The following is a 20,037-nucleotide window of genomic DNA, read 5'->3' on the forward strand; positions in this document are numbered from 1 at the left end:
CAGGCTAATACGCTACCAGAGGTGGAATAAGTACTCAGATCTTGTACTTGAGTAAAAGTACAAGTACTCAGATGATCTTGTACTTGAGTAAAAGTAGAAGTACTCAGATCTTGTACTTGAGTAAAAGTACAAGTACTCAGATATTGTACTTCAGTAAAAGTAGAAGTACTCAGATCTTGTACTTGAGTAAAAGTAGAAGTACTCAGATCCTGTACTTAAGTAGAAGTACTCAGATCTTGTTCTTGAGTAGAAGTAGAAGTACTCAGGTCTTGTACTTGAGTAAAAGTAGAAGTACTCAGGTCTTGTACTTGATTACAAGTAGAAGTACTCAGATCTTGTACTTGAGTTAAAGTAGAAGTACTCAGATATTGTACTTGAGTTAAAGTAGAAGTACTCAGATCTTGTACTTGAGTAAAGTATTCTCATCAAAATATAGTGAAAGTAGCGACAGTAAAAGTAGTCGTTTTGCAGATTGGTCCATTTCAGAATAATATATATGATATGTTTTCTAATGATTGATCATGAAATTGTTCTCAAAGCTGGTGAAGGTGCAGCTAGTTTGAATGACTTTGTATACTGCAGGGTAGCTTGTGGATTTACTCCAGGTGGAACTACAGTCTGATTCAACACTTGATTAGATTTCACATCATTCATCCACATCTGTAAAGTAACTAAAGGTATTAAATACATGTAGTGGAGTAAAAGTACACCATTTACCTCTGACTTATGTTCATTGCCAACCTAAAAGTACCTCAAAAATAGTAATCAATAATGTATTGAAAAGTTATTTGGCTGATTGTTTTATATTGGCTCAGCCAGGTTATATGGGAGGCCTAGTCTACGTACAGATCACTAATTTTGAAATATTAAACTTAGTTTTCTTTTCTTTAATTTTTCATCCTCGTGTCTAATGCTATCACGAAACACACATTTGGTTGTTTATAGCATAAAGAACATCTGATTTAATGTGAGGTAGGGAAATAATCATTTGAGTATGTGTATATAAATATGTAATTTACAACAGCTGTAAGCTGCTTGAAAAGCTGGAAAATGCACCTTGAAAATGCTTAAAAAGTGCTTGAATTTGACTTTGGAAAAGTTGTAAGAACCCTGAATTTTATTTCACTTATTTTACACCTTTGAAAAAAAAAAACATGCCCAAAATGCAATTTATTTGGTCATCATATCAGTATTTTAGAGAGCTCCCCCCAAATTTCACAAACCATGTTCCCAGGGGAGCTCATGTCACCACTAGGGGAGCTATAGCTCCCCCTGCTCCCCTCCAGTTCACACCCTATTCATGACCAAAGTTGGAATTGAAATAAAAAAGGAAAGTGAAACTTATGCTCGTCACCCTCTCCCTCCATACATTAATACAAAAAATGATCCCGTATGATTGTATGTCTTAAAAATCAATACAAATGTATTTATTATAAACGTTAGTCTTTAACATCACTGTGTACATCACCATTCAAACATCTTTTAAAAGTTGAACAAAACCCACACAGCTCAGTGAAATGTTGACTTTATTTGATCATTTCAGTAAAAACTAACGTTCATATTTCTCTTTTTGATTATAATACTGATGAACGTTCAAAACAAAGCACTTTGGCAACTTACCACATACATTTTAAAAAGCTTAATAAGCACCGTAACTTTCATGATATAATTTCTCCGTCATAATCGATTGTTTCCGTGAACGGCCGACTGTTGTGTGACGTCAAATGCTGCGGCTGCAAGGCATTGTGGGGCAGCATTTTCTCCTCTCCTTTCGGTTAGGGAGGTCCAGTGGTTCCTAAGCTAAAGGAGGTTATAAAGGAAGTTTGAAACCTCCTTTCCTATCATTCTAGAGAATTCGAACGGCACTTATCATGGCTGCCACTAAGGGACTTCCGGGTCATTTCACTCCGTTAGGAAGGTTCCTAAGCTAAATGGACTATTCGACTGCAGCCCCCTTCTCACTTCGGTTAAATGGATTCCTTGCGTCCCTTACTTGCGTCGTTTCCCTGTGACTAGTCCCTCCCTCCAGGGAAGCATGGAGGGACGCAAGGAAACCACGAGAAGCAGGGAAATTAGTTTTAAGAGCAATGGGACGTCCTTTCCTCCGGAGCGTCACGTGAAGCGACGTCCGTTTGTGATGACGCCGCACAGCTGTTCGTCTGACAGCAGCCCTATCCCCGTTGTTTTCACAAACACCCCCGCCTCTGTTAGTACACATTTACTGACACAAACATTTGTATCATCTGTTGTAGACCCAAATAAATAAAATAAAATAAGAACTCATACTCAAAAAAGATAAACGCCATTCTTAAAATGTATAAACGAACAATAGTTTGATTAATATTGATTAGAGTGCACAATAGAAATAAAATAATTGAGAGAAGAAAAATAGATATGTTATCTATCAAAACCCAGTTAGATTAACATTCATTGGATTGCACACTTTGTTTGTGTGGATATGTAGCACATTAACATTGTAATAGCACTTAATGACTGACTGAATGGAACTGACAATAAATGAAAATGCAAAACGAAAAAAGCGATCATGAAAATGTTTCCCAAAAATGAATAAAATGATTTTTGACCACTTTGTTGTTCAGATATATCACATATTTGTAACTAAATGATACATGAATTGAAACAAAACACGGTATAAACTGAGGAGTCACTCCCGTGAGGTTCATGTGTTTTCTTCACTCCGCTGGGAAACTGCTCTCATGTCAAGAACAACAAGTCCTCCAACTCATACGGCCAAATGGGTCGATTGTTCAAGCCCTTATTACGACCTATAATTACGTTTTAAAGTTGTCGGCCTCTAGTGCTCCCGTTGAATGCAAACGTTACAGAGGGTCGTTTATTCACAAATAACCCTCTGTAAAATCCTAAATTGTAGGATAGTTTGGCCATTAAAACGCTTTTTGATTAGATTTCTAGCGAGAAGTATATATTGTACTTTTAGAATCCACGTCCAGTCGATATGTAGGATCTATAGTTTGATAGATATTACGAAGAGGATTTGAGGTTTCGCCAGGAGAACGTGTATATGCGGCAAGCTTCCATGTAAAGTTACGGGTTAAAAACAGTATTTCCGGTCTCGAGGTTTTCATAATAAAACCAATGATCAAATGATTTAACAGTGATATCTGCAGTCCTACTCATCCACTAAAAAACATCAGTTTATCCTAGTTAATTATACGACATTAATTGGTCTACATTTTGTACAATGCTTTTGTGTTTTTCCCATAGGTTTTTCTCTTTCGATTCTGAGAGACACATTTCTTTTTTCAGAGGTTTTGATAGGCTAAAATCACGCCGCAATGCACGTCGGGATATGGTGTTTATGTGATATGAAATCGGAAAACATTTTTTAAAAATAAAATAATACTTTATTCCAAGTGTTCTTGCTTTTCTCTTTGGAAGTCATCACATAACGGCATTGTAATACACGGTTCGGCTGCATTAAATATTACACATCTGCCGTAGATATTTATTTATAGAGCCCTGATGAGAAGACTTCTGGACAAACTGGAAGAAATGCCGCCAAAACTGAATACGTGACGTGGACCATAAATATATCAACAATTAAACAACATCTGCATTTATTTTCACACAATACGTCACCTTGCAGTATCAACACTAATTCGGCTGACTTTTATATTTGTTCCAATTAGTAGATAGTCTGTATTTACACCATAACGGTGCACAGCTGATAGAAAGGGACTTTTTTGTAGTTTTTAAAGATATTACTGATTTTCTGAACTACCTTTCCAACTCCTCATGCAGTTGACTGTTACAGGTCTATACAGGTTCATGTAAAAATGCATAAGCTTCAAATCGAGAGACTGAAACTGTATTTTCCTTTACCGTTCTGTTTTAATTTCACAATAAAGTGAATAGTCATATTATGTTTGATATTATGTTTTATTAACTAGACCACTGGTTTTTTAAACCGCACCGCCTAGTGGTTAAAGCACGTTATTGAATTTTGTTGTTGAATAAGTTATATTTGATAAACATTTAAATATTAAGAGTAGCCTACATACAAAATAGGGGTCAATGATAGAAATATAGAATAGAAAATATCAAGAAGATACTGTAGTGATCTCTACAATAAAACAGTTTAGTGCAGGACGTCCAAAGATATTAACAGGAGGATGTGCAAAACAGACAAACTGATAAGGCTGAATTTTAATCAGGTGTAACTCAAGTCTGATTTAAGGGTTGTTTATATTTCACATCATTAATCAGAATCTGCAAAGTAAACAAAAATAAATGTAGTAGAGTAAAAATACCAGGTTAACCTCTGAATTGTAGTGGAGTAGAACAAAGTAGTACATGCTGCTGTAACAAAAACATTTCCCAACTTGGGATCAATAAAGTATCTTATCTTATCTTAAGATGATCGATGGCTTCTGCCATATTTGCTAAATGTGCATCTGAACCTTGACAAGTGCATGTTTCAGGCTTATCAATTAACAACAGGAGGGGTCACAGACATAAGACTAGCTGTTAAATAAAGCTCTTCTGACCTTAGCTGTCATGTGGGTATATTAATGCTGCCCATTATGGACACAAGCAATTTTCACCCATGTATTAATTATATGTTTTAAATTTGATAACACCAATGTGTTTCGTATCCCCTAAACCTCCAGGGATGTATACAGTTTAATACTGGCAACTTCTAATTGTGGGAAATACGAAAATGTCTTTTAAAAGTACAATTCCCAGTAGAGACGGTACCCGTCCAAGCTGGACCCGTCCAAGTCCAGTTTTGGATAGTCTGGCGTGGTTCCATTCCATTTCAAAGAGCTGTTTGACACTCGGCGTAACCTTGTCGCACTGCCACTCCAACATCCAATCACAGAGCTTGAGGGCTAATCACGGGGTTTGTAAAGCAAGGCGGATGTTGTAGTCCCAAACGATAGCGGGGGATTCTGGGTAGTGTAGTGTCTTCGGAAACTCTGTAGTGTCTAAACTCCGAAAAAACCATTTGTTTCTCCGAATCGAAGGTTAAAAACACAAAAGCATTGTACACAATTTAAACCAATCAATATTGTGTAATTAACAAGGATGAACTGATGTTTTTTAGTGGATGAGTAATGGAGATATCACTGTGTAATCATTTGACAGTGAGGGGAATACTTCCGGTTTTATTATGAAAACTTCGAGGCCGGAAATACTGTTTTCACCCACGCTAACTTTACATGGAAGCTGCCCCATATACACGTTCTCCTGGCGAGACCTCAAATCATCTTCGTATATCTATCAAACTGTAGATCCTACACATCCACTGGACGTAGATTATAAAAGTACAATATACACTTCTCGCTAGAAATCTAATAAAAAAGCATTTTAATGGCCAAACTATTCCACAATTTAGGATTTTCCAGAGAGGGTTATTTGTGAATAAACGACCCTCCGGAGCGTTTGCAATCGACAGGAGCATGTTGTTTGTTACACGACCACTAGAGGTGCTACACTTTAAAACGTGACTCTGGGTCGTATTTAGTTGCTAAACAATCGGCCTACAGTATAGGCTATGGTCGTTTTTTGTAGGAGGACAGGCTGGTCAAGAAGCATCAGATCAGTGCATGCACTGCCTCGTCCAATCAGTGAGCGATACACAGTAAGGGGGCGGGGCGAGTGTCTGAGGATTTCATCGAAGGATGGTCTGGTGGTTCCTCGATTATCGCTGCTCCATTATCGCTCCTCGATCCTCGATCCCCCGGCAAAAATAAGGCCATTGGGACGCTACTCAAGATGGCGCAGACAAATCAACTTCCGGTGAGACCAAGGACCGAGGAGCGAGGAAATGAAAATAGTCGACCTGAGACAGGGCCATAGGGGTTGCTTCTTCTCTGAACTTCTATGGCCCTTTCTCATTTCTCTAACTCCCCTCCTCGACTCCTATCCTCGAGACTTAGTCCCGCCCACAGGAGATGCGAACGGAGGAGTCGAGGAGGGGAGCCGAGGAGAGAGGAGGGGAAGCAGCAGGCGGTTAGAGAAATGAGAACTCCTCTAGCGGTCATTTTAAAGAGACGTCCATTAATGATGACAGGAGGCACAGCAGCCCTCTGTCTGATGGACAGATGTGTTCATGACGACTTATATATTTACTTTTAATTCATTCACAGTGCGGTATAATGAGACAATAACAGGCTACAGATGCGGACACACACACACACCATTTCAGAATCAAACAGAGCACTCTCATAATAACGTAACACTATTAGAGACTCGCTACAATGAGGGAAATAAATTACGGGCCAAAAGTTTTATTTACAAGTATTAAAAGTAAGCAGAGGACACCAAACCAACTGAGACCTGTCTGTCCGCTGCATCTACGCACTGTACAACACACACACACCTACACACTGCACAACACACACACCTACACGCTGTAGGCCTACCACACACACCTACATCTCCTAAAGCATCAGGCTACAGCCGTTGTGTATTTTATTATGTGAAGCACTAAATGGTTTTAGAAACATATCGACTCTTTGTTTGTAGATATCTACTAAACTATAGCAAATACAGAAAGTAATGTAGGCCTGTTATACTGAGTGATATATATTTTACACACTGCTCTGCTTTCTGCACGGACCTCACAGCTGTTCTCTCTGTAAACATCGCGTTGCGATGAGAGCAGTTAATACAATAATATCCAGGGGATGCATGCAGAGCTGTCATTGGCTGAGATAAGTCCGGCCGTGCGTCACGAGTCTTTGAAACATCTCTGTTCCCGGAAATGAATCCACGAAGGAGCCGGGAGGACCCATCAGTGTATCCTCGGTTATAACTCCTCCAGAGAGCCTCCTTGACGCTCGATCCTCGGTCATCGAAGTGCATTTAGAGAAATGAGATGTCCTTCAACATGGCGCGCTAAAATTCATTTCCGGGTCGAGGAGGGGGGATTTGATGAAATGAGAAAGGGCCTATGTATACTGCATCCCTCCATATCAAATAAACCATAAACAAATACATAAAGTCGTGTTCACTGCAGCGATCTATTTTACACACAAAACTATGAAAAGTTGGTGATATACAGTGGCATTTTCTCCTGGAGAACAAGGGATCCCAGGCTTCTCCTGTTTTTTCAGCCTTTGTTATCATTTTGATAATTAAAAATATATATTCTTGTCTGTGGTTGTTTTTGCGTTCAGGGCATACAAGAGGTGTAACATTATTTGAATAATAAAAACTTCAGACGCAGACGTCACGTAGCTTCTCAGACGAGAGGGGCCACTGGAGACGAGAGTGTCACGTTACTTCTCTCACGGCATAGTTCACGGCATGGTAGACGACGATCGACACGACTGTCTGCTCGGTGAGTTCGTTAATTGGCACAAATCTATGAGGTGTGATTTGTGCCAAAGAGCAGGGTAAAGCAGAGTAGTAAACCTTGCATAGTGCTGAGAGTATCTATCACAAGTTTCCCTGCACTTCTTCAAATCATGATTTCACCTGATGAAGGTGCTCTGCATGATTGCATATGTGGCACAATACAGCTTCTGATATTGCATCGCTGTTTAAATACTTTACACACCCAATACAATTCAAACATGTGGCCCACAATAACAAAGGGCAATAGCTGTTTTCATTTGTATTAAAGTGTTATTTCTGGTAATAATGATTTTAAATTGTATCTACAGAATGTCAGAAATAGGGAAAATGCCAAACACATTTCTGCAAAGGCCATGATGACATCTCCAAATTGTTTGTCCTAAACCCAAAGATATTAAGGCATAATTTACACTTAAACTTATCCAGACAAAGAAAAAGAAGAACCCTGTCAAGGTTTGGAATGACTTTAATCAGTTCAAAATCCCAGGTTTGTAATAATGTCACTGATTGTAGTTGCTGAGGCCTTCCTCAATCTTTAAATATTAGCTTAATCCAGACCACAATGCAAACGCATGAGCAAATCCCTTTGAGTCAAGATAAATAAGAATGTATCAAAGTTATACAATCTTTTTTGAGTTTATAACAAATCCCTTTTAACTTGTTTTGCATTTGAGTCACACGGGGCTGTGCAAGCAAACAAAGCTCAACAGAAACAGAAATGCATAGTGAACATCGTACTTACATTCATCAGGTGGACAGAGACACGACTCCAAATAAATGTTTTCCAATGAACGTGAAACATTTGTTTATAAAACGTGAGATTTCACATCTTTACAGGTGGACAGGTCGACTGGCCCAGATGAATTGGACGACAGCATCCATCTTGTTTGATGTTTTCCTGCCTCCTAGTGGCCAACAGCACTACATTTAATAAAACGATTCATTCAGCCAACATCTCTTGAAACTGGTCTGTGTAGTTAAGTCAGCATTAGGTTGGCATATTCACATGAAAACGCAACATAGTTAATTTAAAGCACATTTGCCATTTGTCCCCAGGCTAATTCTGAGCAGTGAGCATGGCAGCTATCAGTAACCAGCCGACAAATTAAGAAAAACAATTACCGAAGAGAGAAAGCATTACAGACCACATAGACCTATATTTAATTTTCCTCCCTAGTGTTTTTCCTCACATGTCAAAAGAACGTTGGACTGTTAAATTGTTCAGAAGGCATACATGTTGCTGCTGTGAACAAAGTGGGAGCTTGAGCTCTGTCAGATTATTTCGTTTTTGGTTTAGTGTCTTACTTTACACCATACGTGCCACAATCTTGACAGGTTTATATAACCAACATCTGAAATGTTTAGACATGTCTTTCTTTGTTTATTCTAGTGAAAGTGTATTCTGTGAAACCACTACTTGAAAATCAGGGGCACATTTACTTTGAATAATCTGTTACTTCGCCATATGATGGTTTGGCATCTCCACACTCGGAACCATAGCTTATTAATTATTTCTTTATTTTGTCTTCAATTATCATGGATTTTTCTTGCAGGAAAAGAATCAATACGCTAATACATTCAATGGGAAATTGAGTCCATTATCACAATAACACCAAGAGCCATACATACGTGGAATATAATCACATTTGATAATGCTTTGGTTCGTCAATATATTAAGTCAGCTTTGTGTTTCAATACTTCAAATGTCAAAAAAGTGCAGCAGAGATGAATGATTTGCTTTAAGATAGATCAAACACTAAGGCCACAAGGCTGCAACAAATAGCAATAGATTATTTTTATGGGGCTTGAAAAAAGTGTTTAAGCTTTGTTTTTCTCCTAAAATCAGAACGTTTTTGTTCTCCCTCTTATAAAATTGAAGCAATTAAATCTGTTAATAATGAATAAAACTGCTGGACATTTTTTTATTCTCACACAATGTGGTCCAACATGAATGTGATTCATATTGATTACCATGTCGACAACACTACACTTAAGGATAATTGTATTTATGAACATGATCTGAAATTGTGTTGGCAGTGTGAGAAGTAAATAAAACAAAAACACAAGGACAGTCATTTAGAATGCCATTTATGTCATTGACTTTTCAAGAATCTAATACAAATGCATACACATACATTTCACCACCTAAAACCACATTATAACCACTACTGCAGTAAACAGCACCATACAGATAGAAAAAGAATCAGAGGTTGGCTTTCAAAGCTTAGGAGGGGTCATGAAGAGCCTCGAGCTCACATGCTCACAAACTATTTCATACACATTCAAAAAGAGCATCCAGTATGTACACACACACACACAGTATACATCACTTCAGGGGACATTACATTGACTTACATGCATTTCCTGGAGACGTATCCTAACCTTAACCATAACCAACACATGACTAACCCTAACCCTAACCCTAACCAAGTCTTCACCCTAAAATGAATGATTCCCCTCATGGGGACCTCCATTTTGTCCCCATAAGGGAGGCGAGTCCCCACACGTGACTGTGTAAACAGATGTAGGTCCCCACAAGTATAGTAATGCTAGGCCACACACACACACACACACACAGGGCTTATGTAACACAGCATTAAAGAAGTGTGGCTGTATAAAAGGCATATTAAGGGAGGGCGAGCAGAGTATGAGCAGGAAAAGGGAAACAGCCAAAGTGTACATAACACACATTTTTTTATAGTTAAGCCAACTTTACTTAATATAAATATTCTTCATCCAAAAGTCAGTGCAGTGCCTTCTGCTCAGGCTTCTCCTGGTCCTCATGCCGTGTCAACTTTACACGAAATAACGGGGACAGAGCATGGACAGAGCTGGCTGCTGTCAGACGATCAGCTGTGCAGCGTCATCACAAACGGACGTCGCTTCACGTGACGCTCCGGAGGAAAGGACCCATGGAAAGGACGTCTCATTGCTCTTAAAACTCATTTCCCTGCTTCTCGTGATTTCCTTGCGTCCCTCCATGCTTCCCTTGTGGGAGGGACTAGACGGCAAGGATTTCATTTAACCGACCTGAGACGGGGCCCTAGACGTTAGGAGCTGATTTTTGGATTATCCAACCGCAACCTTCGACTGCAGCCATGCTCTGAGGTGATATCAATGATGCTTCATGTTTATAGCTGATACAACTTCTGCTACAGTAGAAACAGATGAACCATGACACTTATCGACAGCCAAAACAATGCAGTTCCCTTCCGTTTAAAGAAAAATACAGTAACGACTGACCGTAAATTAAATGAATTTGTAGTAAAACATTCTTGTAGCGTTAGCAACTTCAATGTAGCATTACACTGCAGGTGGATTTCCTGCCATTAAAGATGTTGACATGTAGACTGCATTTATGATTTTCGCTGGTCATATTTAACTGATTATTTTACAGATAGGTGATTCAGAATAGACAAGTCGCCTTTGGACTGATCTGACAGCCCTTTGATATGATGACCTACTTTGGAGCAAGAGCAATCCTTCTCAACCTGAGGCACAGTTTCCATAAAGCAGGGTGCTTTACCAGAACCAGGCTCATCCATAGCTCCAGGACATATTTTGTAAAAAGAGGGCAGATACTGTCGCAGATACCCAAGGTGACGTTGCTATGTTGGGGTGCAGTCAATGCATCACCCTGTGCAGCCAGATGCCAGGAAGCCATTCTTCCACATCCAACCGCAGGCAAGAAATCCCTCGCTAAAGTCGAAGTGCACAAATTCATATTTTTTCTTCGCCTTAGCCTTCGTGCATTAGTCCTCCTCCTCAAATTTGGCCCCCTGCTCCTCCTCTCGCCCCTGACTCTGGTGTCCACTCGCTGGGCGTCTTGCTGGCTGGGGGCTCTTCTGTGGGTCACTGAAACATCTGGTCCTACTTTCATCAAGCTGGGGCAGTGGGCCAGCACCAGACGGGACATCTTCCCTCAGGAGTTTTGTGAGCGCTTTTCCACGCTTCATGTAAAGGTGCGCCCTCACTCCTGGAGCCACACCAAGCAGTGTCTCCGGAGGGCCTTTGGGGAGGGCTGGAGGAGAGTTTTAATGTTTGACAGCAAAGAGCCGGTGGGTTCAGGGTGTGTGGCTCAGGTGTACAGAGGCTGGGCCAGGACAGACCAGGTGGAGGATCCAGCCTTCCAGTTGTTGGTGGAGGAGATGGAGAAAGAAGACCTGCTGGAGGCATGGGAGATCCCTGGGCTGGGAGGAGTCGCAAGGGCCCTGCGACAGCTCTGGAGAGGGGGCAAGGAGGAGGAGGGCTATGAGGAGAAAGGTCGCTTTGAGGACAGCAGCACAGAGAAGGGCCATCTGATACCTGTGGCTATCAAGGTGAGTGTTAAAATCACAAAACAGCATCAATGGAGTCATGCCAGAATCATGCCTTCAGTAACCGTTTGTCGGAACAGACTGTCTATATTTTGGCTGTCAGGAGCAGAAGCTTATAAATAGTTTCTGGGGTTGTACAGGTGATTCATCCAGGCGTCAGGAGGCAGGTGGAAATGGACATCCTGCTGATGAAAATGGGCAGTTGGCTCCTGCACTGCCTGCCTGGACTCAAGTGGCTCAGTCTATGTGAGATAGTAGAGGAGTTTGAGCAGCTCATGACAAAACAGGTGGGAATATTCAGATCCCTACATTTAAAATATACATAATTTTCAATAACCTTATTTCTTTAATTGCACATATGAGCCTATTTGTCTACTCTTTTGTGATACTTAAAGAAATACACCCTTTTTTCAGATTGATCTCCGCTTTGAGGCCAAGAACATAGAGCGTTTCCAGGAAAATTTCCGCAATGTGGATTATGTCAAGTTCCCAACTACGTTACGACCATTTGTTACCAGGTCTATTTTAGTGGAGACTTTTGAGGTGAGTACAGACAGATTCAAAATGTATACAAAACACTGACAAACATGATTGAGTGGTAGTTTGAGCTCCAAATGTGCAATGTAACACAGAATATCAAAAGCAAACATCTACAACTACTAATGAAAGATAATCTTTCTTTAAATAACTCAACAACAATTGACAAAATGTCAGATTTTCAGGAAACATAGAATAACTGGTTGAAATAATTATGTACATGAAGCCCACGTTGTTCTGTTTATTTTCAACATGTTTTTCAGGAGAGTGAGCCCATATCCAACTACCTGAGACCTGACATTCCTAAGGAGGTGAAGCAGAGAATCGCCAGAATGGGAATAGAGACCATGCTGAAGATGGTGAGAAATGTCACCTGCAGGATATCTGTTGCATGTTATTTTTACCATTACTCTTATTTCATGACTTGTGTGAATGTGATTAAGATCTTTTAGATTGTATGTTTGCTTATTGTCTCCATCTATATGTCTGTTTTCCAGGTTTTTGTTGACAACTTTGTCCACGGTGATCTCCACCCAGGGAACATTCTGGTCCACTGCTCCGGGCCTCTTCCTGGTTCCTCTGACGGGGCTGGGGTCTCAGGGGAGGCTCAGGGTAAGACCACCCTCACTGACCTGTGGGACACGGTGGTGGTCAGCATCAGACCGGAGCCCTGTCCTCTGCAGCTGGTGCTGCTGGACGCCGGCATCGTAGCCCACCTCAGCGAGCACGACCTGTCCAACCTCAAGGCTGTGTTCACTGCTGTGGTGCTGCATCAGGTAATGAGGTTCATGCTGAACTATGATATAAGGAAAGTCTATGATAAAAATGATTGCATATCATGTAGAACAGGGGTGTCCAAACACTAGAGCAGTGGTTCTCAACTGGTCGGGCCTCGGGACCCACTTTTTTCCTTGTCAATAAATCGCGACCCACCCCCATTTTGAACCGCTCAAATCTATTCAACAAAAAATCTGCATACAATTGTAATTAAAGTGAAGTACAGTGCATATATCCTTATATCCCTTCACAGAACTAAAGTATGCTTTTAAAGAAAGTGTAATCTGATGAAGGTCATTAAGTTTCTAGAATCAAAGTTGAACTGTATAACAAAAAAAGGCGCACTTGACTTGTATTCATTCAATAAAAAGGCAGACATGGCGCCAATCCTGCAAATTCATCATATGTGAAAACGTGTCATGCTGTAAACCCAACCCCAGCAGGGGGGTCTGGGGGGATTCTCAGGAGATTTTTTGAAATACTAACATATAAATACGCATTCTGGTACACTCTGAGAAGAAAATAAATACATCTATTACCACCAGACATATTTAATAATAGTTTATGCCATTTTTTGATTTTTGTTCTGACAGCTGAACTTGCTGCTCCTCACAGAGAGAAGAGTAAAGAGGAGATATCTGTGTGAAATACATTAAATTGTGGGTAAGGGTAGATAGCTCCCATTGTTCTGTGGCCTGTCAATCATCAAACGGGGGGTCGTATTTCATTACGTGTTAATTTTTATCTGAATATGTACCCATGGATGTATAAAGAGTAGTTCTAGCGAAAAGTTATTCTCCGTCGGGACTTCCGGCAACAAAACCATGCCGTTATCTTGATTCTGATTGACCAGAAGACTCAAAAAAACCTCAGCAAACATGTTTTATTGAGAAGATTATCACTACATCACTGAAGTTTTCAAAACCGTTGATGTTCTCCGGCATTTCCAGTCCAACGCTTACTGCATGCGCAGCATTAGAAAATCGGGCTTTCAAAATAAAAGTTTGACTTTTTTTGGAAAAGAAAACAGTTATAATTTTCTTTTTTCACTCCCACACCTACTCGAAATGGGTCGCGACCCACCAGTTGAGAACCACTGCACTAGAGGTCAGGTTTATTGCCTCATAAGTGAAGTTATAAGTTAGCAAAATCAATCAAATGTAAGTAAATGATGCTTGATCAGCCTACATCACAGCTTTCCATAGGGTTTCGTTTATTTTGTTCGCAGCTCATTCCTTAAAACAGAAGCCTTGGATTGCTTATCATAAGAGGAAATAGGAAGGGTATATTCAAAGGTTGTTATGTTAATAAATTGTTGGGCTTTTTTCTTATCAATTTAGTTTGCACACCCCTGATGTAGAAGATGGGTTTCAAGCAGTGTACTTATATTAGCCCTTAATGACCTTTTTTAAATGGCTAACAAGAAATGTATGTAATCTGTAGGTCACATAAAACCTCCAGCTTTGACTAACTGTTGCCATGGTTTTGGATTCCCTTTTCTCAGGGCGAGCGAGTGGCAGAGTTGCTCCTGAATCACGCTCGGGCCAATGATTGCCAAGATGTGCCGCAGTTTAAGAAGGAGATGGCCCAGCTGGTGGACAATGCTCTCAGCAAAAGCCTCTCCCTGGGAAAGGTACTTACCTGGAATTGCAAATATCTCAGTGTTCTACTTATTCCTATGCACACATAGTTTATGGTGTTGGTTGGTTTTGTGTTGGGGAATAACAGTCACTAGTCATTTCTCATGTGTTTTGTTTGCTGTGTTTATAGTTCCAAGTGGGGGAATTGCTGTCCAGAGTCTTTGGTGTACTCATCAAGCACAAGGTAAAATATCAGGAGGTTACATATTTATGTTAAAAAAAACTACTACTGTAGCTTTAAATGCTGTACTTAGGATACTGCCAACTGTCAATCAGGGGAGGAAACATAATTTGAATCCCTGATGGGACGTGGCAATGTAGTTTAAAACATAATTATACTGTCAATGAATATTTGGTTTTATTTTCTTAACTGAGAAATCTACGAATACAAGTCTTTAAAGAGATAATCCTATACTTCAAGGTCTTCAAAACTATCTTTGTACACGTGTCATTTGAGCTGGTTTAATACACGTACCAGCTTTGTTGCAGAAAGGTGTTTGATCAGCTATTAAACTCGATGTTGATTGTTTTTCTAGGTGAAGCTGGAGAGTAACTTTGCCTCCGTTGTGTTTGCCATCATGGTGCTGGAGGGTCTCGGCAGGACACTGGATCCAAACTTGGACATCCTGGATATTGTCAAACCTCTGCTGCTAAAAAACTATACCTCAAGGCTCTGACACACACACACACAAGAGCTTAAGCACACTGGGCATCTGTAACAACACAACGCACCTACACTCTATATATTTTATACATATAGTAGATCTATAGATAGAGTGCATGTGTGTGCTGTGTTCTCGATATAGTGGTGGTTGTATTCAAGCTAACAAGATGCCACTGTGGGGGCCAAAAACACAGTTTCTTCACTACATTTTAGCAGTGCCCTAAATACCTCATTTTTTATTTGTTGTATTCCCACTTTGATCTCTGCTTCTCATGCGTTTCATCATCTACTGTGTTTGTGCTATCATTTAATTTAGAGGAAAATAATCTTCCAGGCGCCTCTAACTGAGCCTAATGAAGGAGAGTGTGTGCTTTACACAAAGCAATCTCGTGTTTATTGAGTGCTAATGGACTCGGACATAGATTGCATCAGAGACCATTTGTAGTGATTTAAGATATAAGAGGAAATACTGTGACTGTCCCTTGTTGCTCTCCATGCATGTTTAACTTTTCAATGACTAATATTGATCTCAAGATGTCTTTTATTGCATCCGAGATAATGTTGTCTAATGGGCCATATTTGCTCTTGTGTGAATCACTATACTGTTCCATTGATGAAGTGAAGGCTAGACTAAGTGTGCACACAACTATACCATCTCTTCTAACTTTCCATTAAAATAGTGGGAACACTTTTATGAATAATGCATTTCAATAAAAAAGGAATGTGTTAATTTGTTTTGTTACCAAGTGAAGGTTTTCTCACCTTTTAGTGACTGGTGCTGCTTCAAAGCAGAACATTCATTACATCATGGACACAGTATCCATTAATTTACAATTTTATTAAATCTGTCAATGAAAAACACAGACAAGAGACGCGTTTCTGTCAATGTCATCAGGAAGAACAGTCAGCATGGCTGAAAGAGTGAAATCAGGAGGTTTTTGGTGCAAAAAAACTCATCACATACCCTTTATTGCAAAACTGTTGACTTTTTCTTTTATCACCATCAAGAGCCCAGATAGAGCAGCACTGTTCAAGTAAGGAGGGAGGGGAGAGGTGACAACTGTGTAAAAAAAAAAAACTTTCAATAATAATAATGAATAATAACAATGACAAAAGAAAATCAAAATATCTCGAAAAGACAAACACAATCACCTCAGTATAAGACGAGATTATGTCACGGTCACAACAACCAGAGAAAAGTTGTTTTATTTTTTTCCCTCTTTTAATGAATTAAATAGTTTTTAAAAATATCTCACCATTTACTTATACTCATCTTTTTTCATTTATTGCGAAAAATAGGCAACTGGACTAATTGTGACGATGTTCTCGTGTGTGTGTGTGTGTGTGTGTGTAACAGAGAAATAGAGATTAAGTGGAGAGATAAAGTGGAACGTCTCGGAGCGTTGGCACTGAGAGTAGCAGCAGTGTGTGGCAATGCAGTACTCTCATCCAGCCACCAGGTGGCACAGTTCAGTATGAACATCCCTCCAGGGCCGGAGCGATGGCCCACTGTGTCAGAGGAAGTTAAAATATGCCAACGACAGCCTCTGTTTTTGGAATGATGCTTGTGTGTTGAAACTTTGTCCACGGTCGCTTGTCTGCGTTGCAAGATCTCAGTTCTATGTACAAAGGTTTCAAATCCCTGAAGGACATCTACAAAGACAAGTGCAACCTCCATGTGACCATCCCCTTTCTGGAATAGTTAAGGGATCAAAGGGTTCCTCTATAGGGAAAAAAGGGGAATAGTACCAATCAGATAGATTAGGTAAACGTGCCACGACAGAATCAACAGAATTGTTCTTGGGAATAAAATTCAGGAATGATGGCTGAGGACCAAGAATTAGGGATGTCAAAAGCTGAAGGGGAACAGGTTGTAACATAGTTTCCTCACTCAGAGGGGACACCAAAATATCCTAACATAAGTTTTTCTAACATAATGTCCAAGAGAGGTGATGAAACAGGAAAGAAAGCAGCGTAATGCACAAATAAAATATCGCATCCATCGTCCATTTGTCATATCCGTTCATGCTGATCCATCAGTCTCTCCATGCATTTTAAAAATAGTCTTTTAAGACCAAGTAGTCCTCCTCCGTGTTGAATTGATTGTATTTTGTTTAATGCTCGTCCCGCACTTTTTCTGTCAGTCTTTGTCAGCCCCCTGGAGGACTGGCTGCCCTCCAGTTATCTGAGGCGGCCCCCAGCAGGAGCATATAGCTCATTTACAAGGGGGATAGAAGGGACACCAAACAGTTAGGAGGGGCTTCTTGGGATTGGATTTGTGGAAGAAATCAGGGTGTAAACTTTAAGTACGATGTGGGTGTGCGTCCTTCCATAGCAGGGCGAGGGAGCGCAAGGAAGGCCAACAGGGCTGGAAAGAGAGAAGAAGGGTCTATGTATAGGTCTTAAGCTCAGCGCTCATTATCTTCTCATAAACAAAATTGTCTTTGAGGCCCAAGCTACGTTAAGGTCATGGCAGATGAAGCTTCACGTTGACTTTTGTTTCATGTCATCGAAAAGATCAGCAGCTCTCAGTGATCCATGACTGGATCCAAACAAGGTAAAACTGAGAATTCGTAGGAGATTAGATGGAAGGGACTGGCTCTTCACGGCAGAACAAAGCACATCTCTTCCCAGACTTCTCCCTTTTACGTGAGTAGCATCTATCTTTAAATGATCTTTTTGGGAGAGGTTTTGGAAGACACAGCTACTATGCCAAATTATCTCCATATGCTTGTCTTTGAATTCCTTTGAGGGGCTTGTGTGGTATTTAAGCCTACTCAGATAAGCATGAAATGGATGTGTGGGATAGGGCAGGAAGGAATAATCATCTACTCCGACTGTCTTTAGCTTCTCTCCATGCTGTTGTTCCACCGGCTGCCACCAGGGGGGGGGGGGTGTTTGGGCTAACAGTGGGGGGACGAAGGGAGGAGGGCATCTGATCAGACATTGTGGCTACGAGTTGAGCCAGGGGTGGTTGAGGCATTCGCCGGCCGAGGCCCTCTTCTCAGGAACCATCTCCAGCATGGGCAGCAGGAACTGGGTGAAGAGGCCGGCGTCTTCGTGCGCCCAGCCGTACTTCTCCACCAGCACGTCAAACAGGGACCAGGGCTTCAGCTTGGTGATGTGCCGCAGCTCGCCTGCAGGGGGCGACAGAGAGCAGAGTCAATGATAGCATGAGGATGTGAGAGATAAAACAGAAGGACGGAGTTAAGAGGGTCGGTTCACCAAAATGTAGTTTCTGTTCGAAAAACCCAAAAGACTGGTGATGGTACTAAGGTTACTTTTAAGAAGGATCATCCAAAACCTACAATGAATTGTCTGTGGACAACTTGTAATGGATACGATGTTCATTCATTATGAGGAACATGGTACTGTGGCTTATTTTGTGTAAACACTAGGCCTACATATGCTGGCTGCTGCTGTAAAAATACATAGACCTACACATTTGTATAATACACGGCTGAAAATAGTCCCCAACTACTAACTGACTATTTACACCTGTTAAAGTAATGTAAGATAACAAAAAGTACACTTAGGTAAGCCATTTTAGAAATTAAATGTACTATATATATGTTTGTCCCATTAGGCAGTAACAAATAGATTGCCACAGACAGTATTGAGATCAGAAAGGGTTGGTCGACAGACAGGTTGGTTTTGTTTTGTATGTTGGTTGATGTAAAAAGATCAAACACCAGCATTATCATTTTACTTCACTTAGTAATATATAGCCATGCAGATCGTTTTATTTTTGACTCTTCACTTAAGATATTTATCTCTGAGATCTCAGCCTCCACCTCAGGATGGTCAAGTAGGACAAAATGTGAAAAAAATCCAAAACTTTTTTTTTTACAAAAATCACACTAATAAAAACAGTGCTCAGTGAAGTATGTACAGATGGTACAGAGTTAGGGTGGGAGATACCACTAACTTTATTATACCAGGGCCAGAATTACAGATATCACCATCAATACCGTTCTATTATTAAAAGCAGCCATTGATTTTTAAGAACGTGAGCTTACATGAGACAGATCGTGTATTTTGGTGTATTTATTCTTAAAAAGCTGCAGGTTGTTACTCTACACTGTATACAGGACTTGGTCATTTACAGTGACTATGAAACATTTAAAAAAAGATGTTGCTGTTTAACTTTGTAATTGTTTAATGTTTTGTGCCAATAAACAAACATATCTGCCCGGACAGAATCCACAAAAGGCAAGACATTCTTTGGGGTTATTTGGGCGAACTGACTCTTAAATCCTTGGCCAAAGCAGGCCATAATTCTGCAGGCTCCAGCCAAACACTACAGCAGCTGATTTCCCTGGTATCATTGCCACTGTGAACGTGTGTTACACTGAGAGCTGCTGTAATGATGGGGTTGAGTAACCTGTAGAATTATTGTCTGCAAACCACAAGAACAGAGGGCGACAGGTAGAGAGAGAGAGAAGTGGAGATGTAATGGAAACACACGAGGAGAGGAAGTTGTTCTTTATTAAATAGAGAAAGAAAATGGTTGTCTGGGAGCGGATGATTAATGATGGAGGCAAAACCCAAGGGTCAGTTCAAACCACAGCTGCCATGGTAACCTCTCCTTCCTATACACTGATTGGAGAACATGAGATGGGAGAAAGGAAACCATTGAGATTCCTTTTATTGTATTGATGAAGTTTTAGTGTCTAAAAGGACGTTTTTTGCATTATTACAGACATTGACTGTCCCAAATGACTGTGTGTATTTATAATGTGTTTTTATGAAAGTG

General features: G+C 40.4%; 2 protein-coding genes across 6 annotated transcripts in view; one reads left to right on the plus strand and one right to left on the minus strand.

The window, feature by feature from the left end:
* Positions 1-10,279: 10,279 nt before the first annotated feature.
* Positions 10,280-16,011, plus strand: adck2 (aarF domain containing kinase 2). Of its 2 annotated transcripts, none has more exons than XM_034218675.1 (9): positions 10,280-10,591; positions 10,745-11,666; positions 11,804-11,950; positions 12,078-12,206; positions 12,464-12,559; positions 12,698-12,976; positions 14,482-14,610; positions 14,748-14,801; positions 15,154-16,011. In XM_034218675.1, exons 2-9 carry the CDS (start codon positions 10,800-10,802, stop codon positions 15,292-15,294), a joined length of 1,842 nt encoding a protein of 613 aa, XP_034074566.1. In that variant the 5' UTR covers positions 10,280-10,591; positions 10,745-10,799; the 3' UTR covers positions 15,295-16,011. The 2 variants fall into 2 exon arrangements, with proteins under 2 accessions (XP_034074566.1, XP_034074567.1); XM_034218676.1 differs by having other exon boundaries at positions 10,298-10,455.
* A 91-nt stretch (positions 16,012-16,102) lies between these two features.
* Positions 16,103-20,037, minus strand: part of srpk2 (SRSF protein kinase 2) — a 70,871-nt gene continuing 66,936 nt past the window's right edge. For all 4 annotated transcript variants that reach the window (XR_004569244.1, XM_034218672.1, XM_034218673.1 and 1 more), the window contains one exon: positions 16,103-18,418. Coding sequence is in view for 3 of the 4 variants with exons in the window: in XM_034218672.1 (XP_034074563.1) it covers positions 18,234-18,418 (185 nt within the window). In the remaining variant the exon portion in view is untranslated. The remainder of the gene's footprint in view (positions 18,419-20,037) is intronic.

This window comes from Gymnodraco acuticeps, unplaced genomic scaffold, assembly GCF_902827175.1.
Source record: "Gymnodraco acuticeps unplaced genomic scaffold, fGymAcu1.1, whole genome shotgun sequence".
Lineage (NCBI taxonomy): Eukaryota > Metazoa > Chordata > Actinopteri > Perciformes > Bathydraconidae > Gymnodraco > Gymnodraco acuticeps.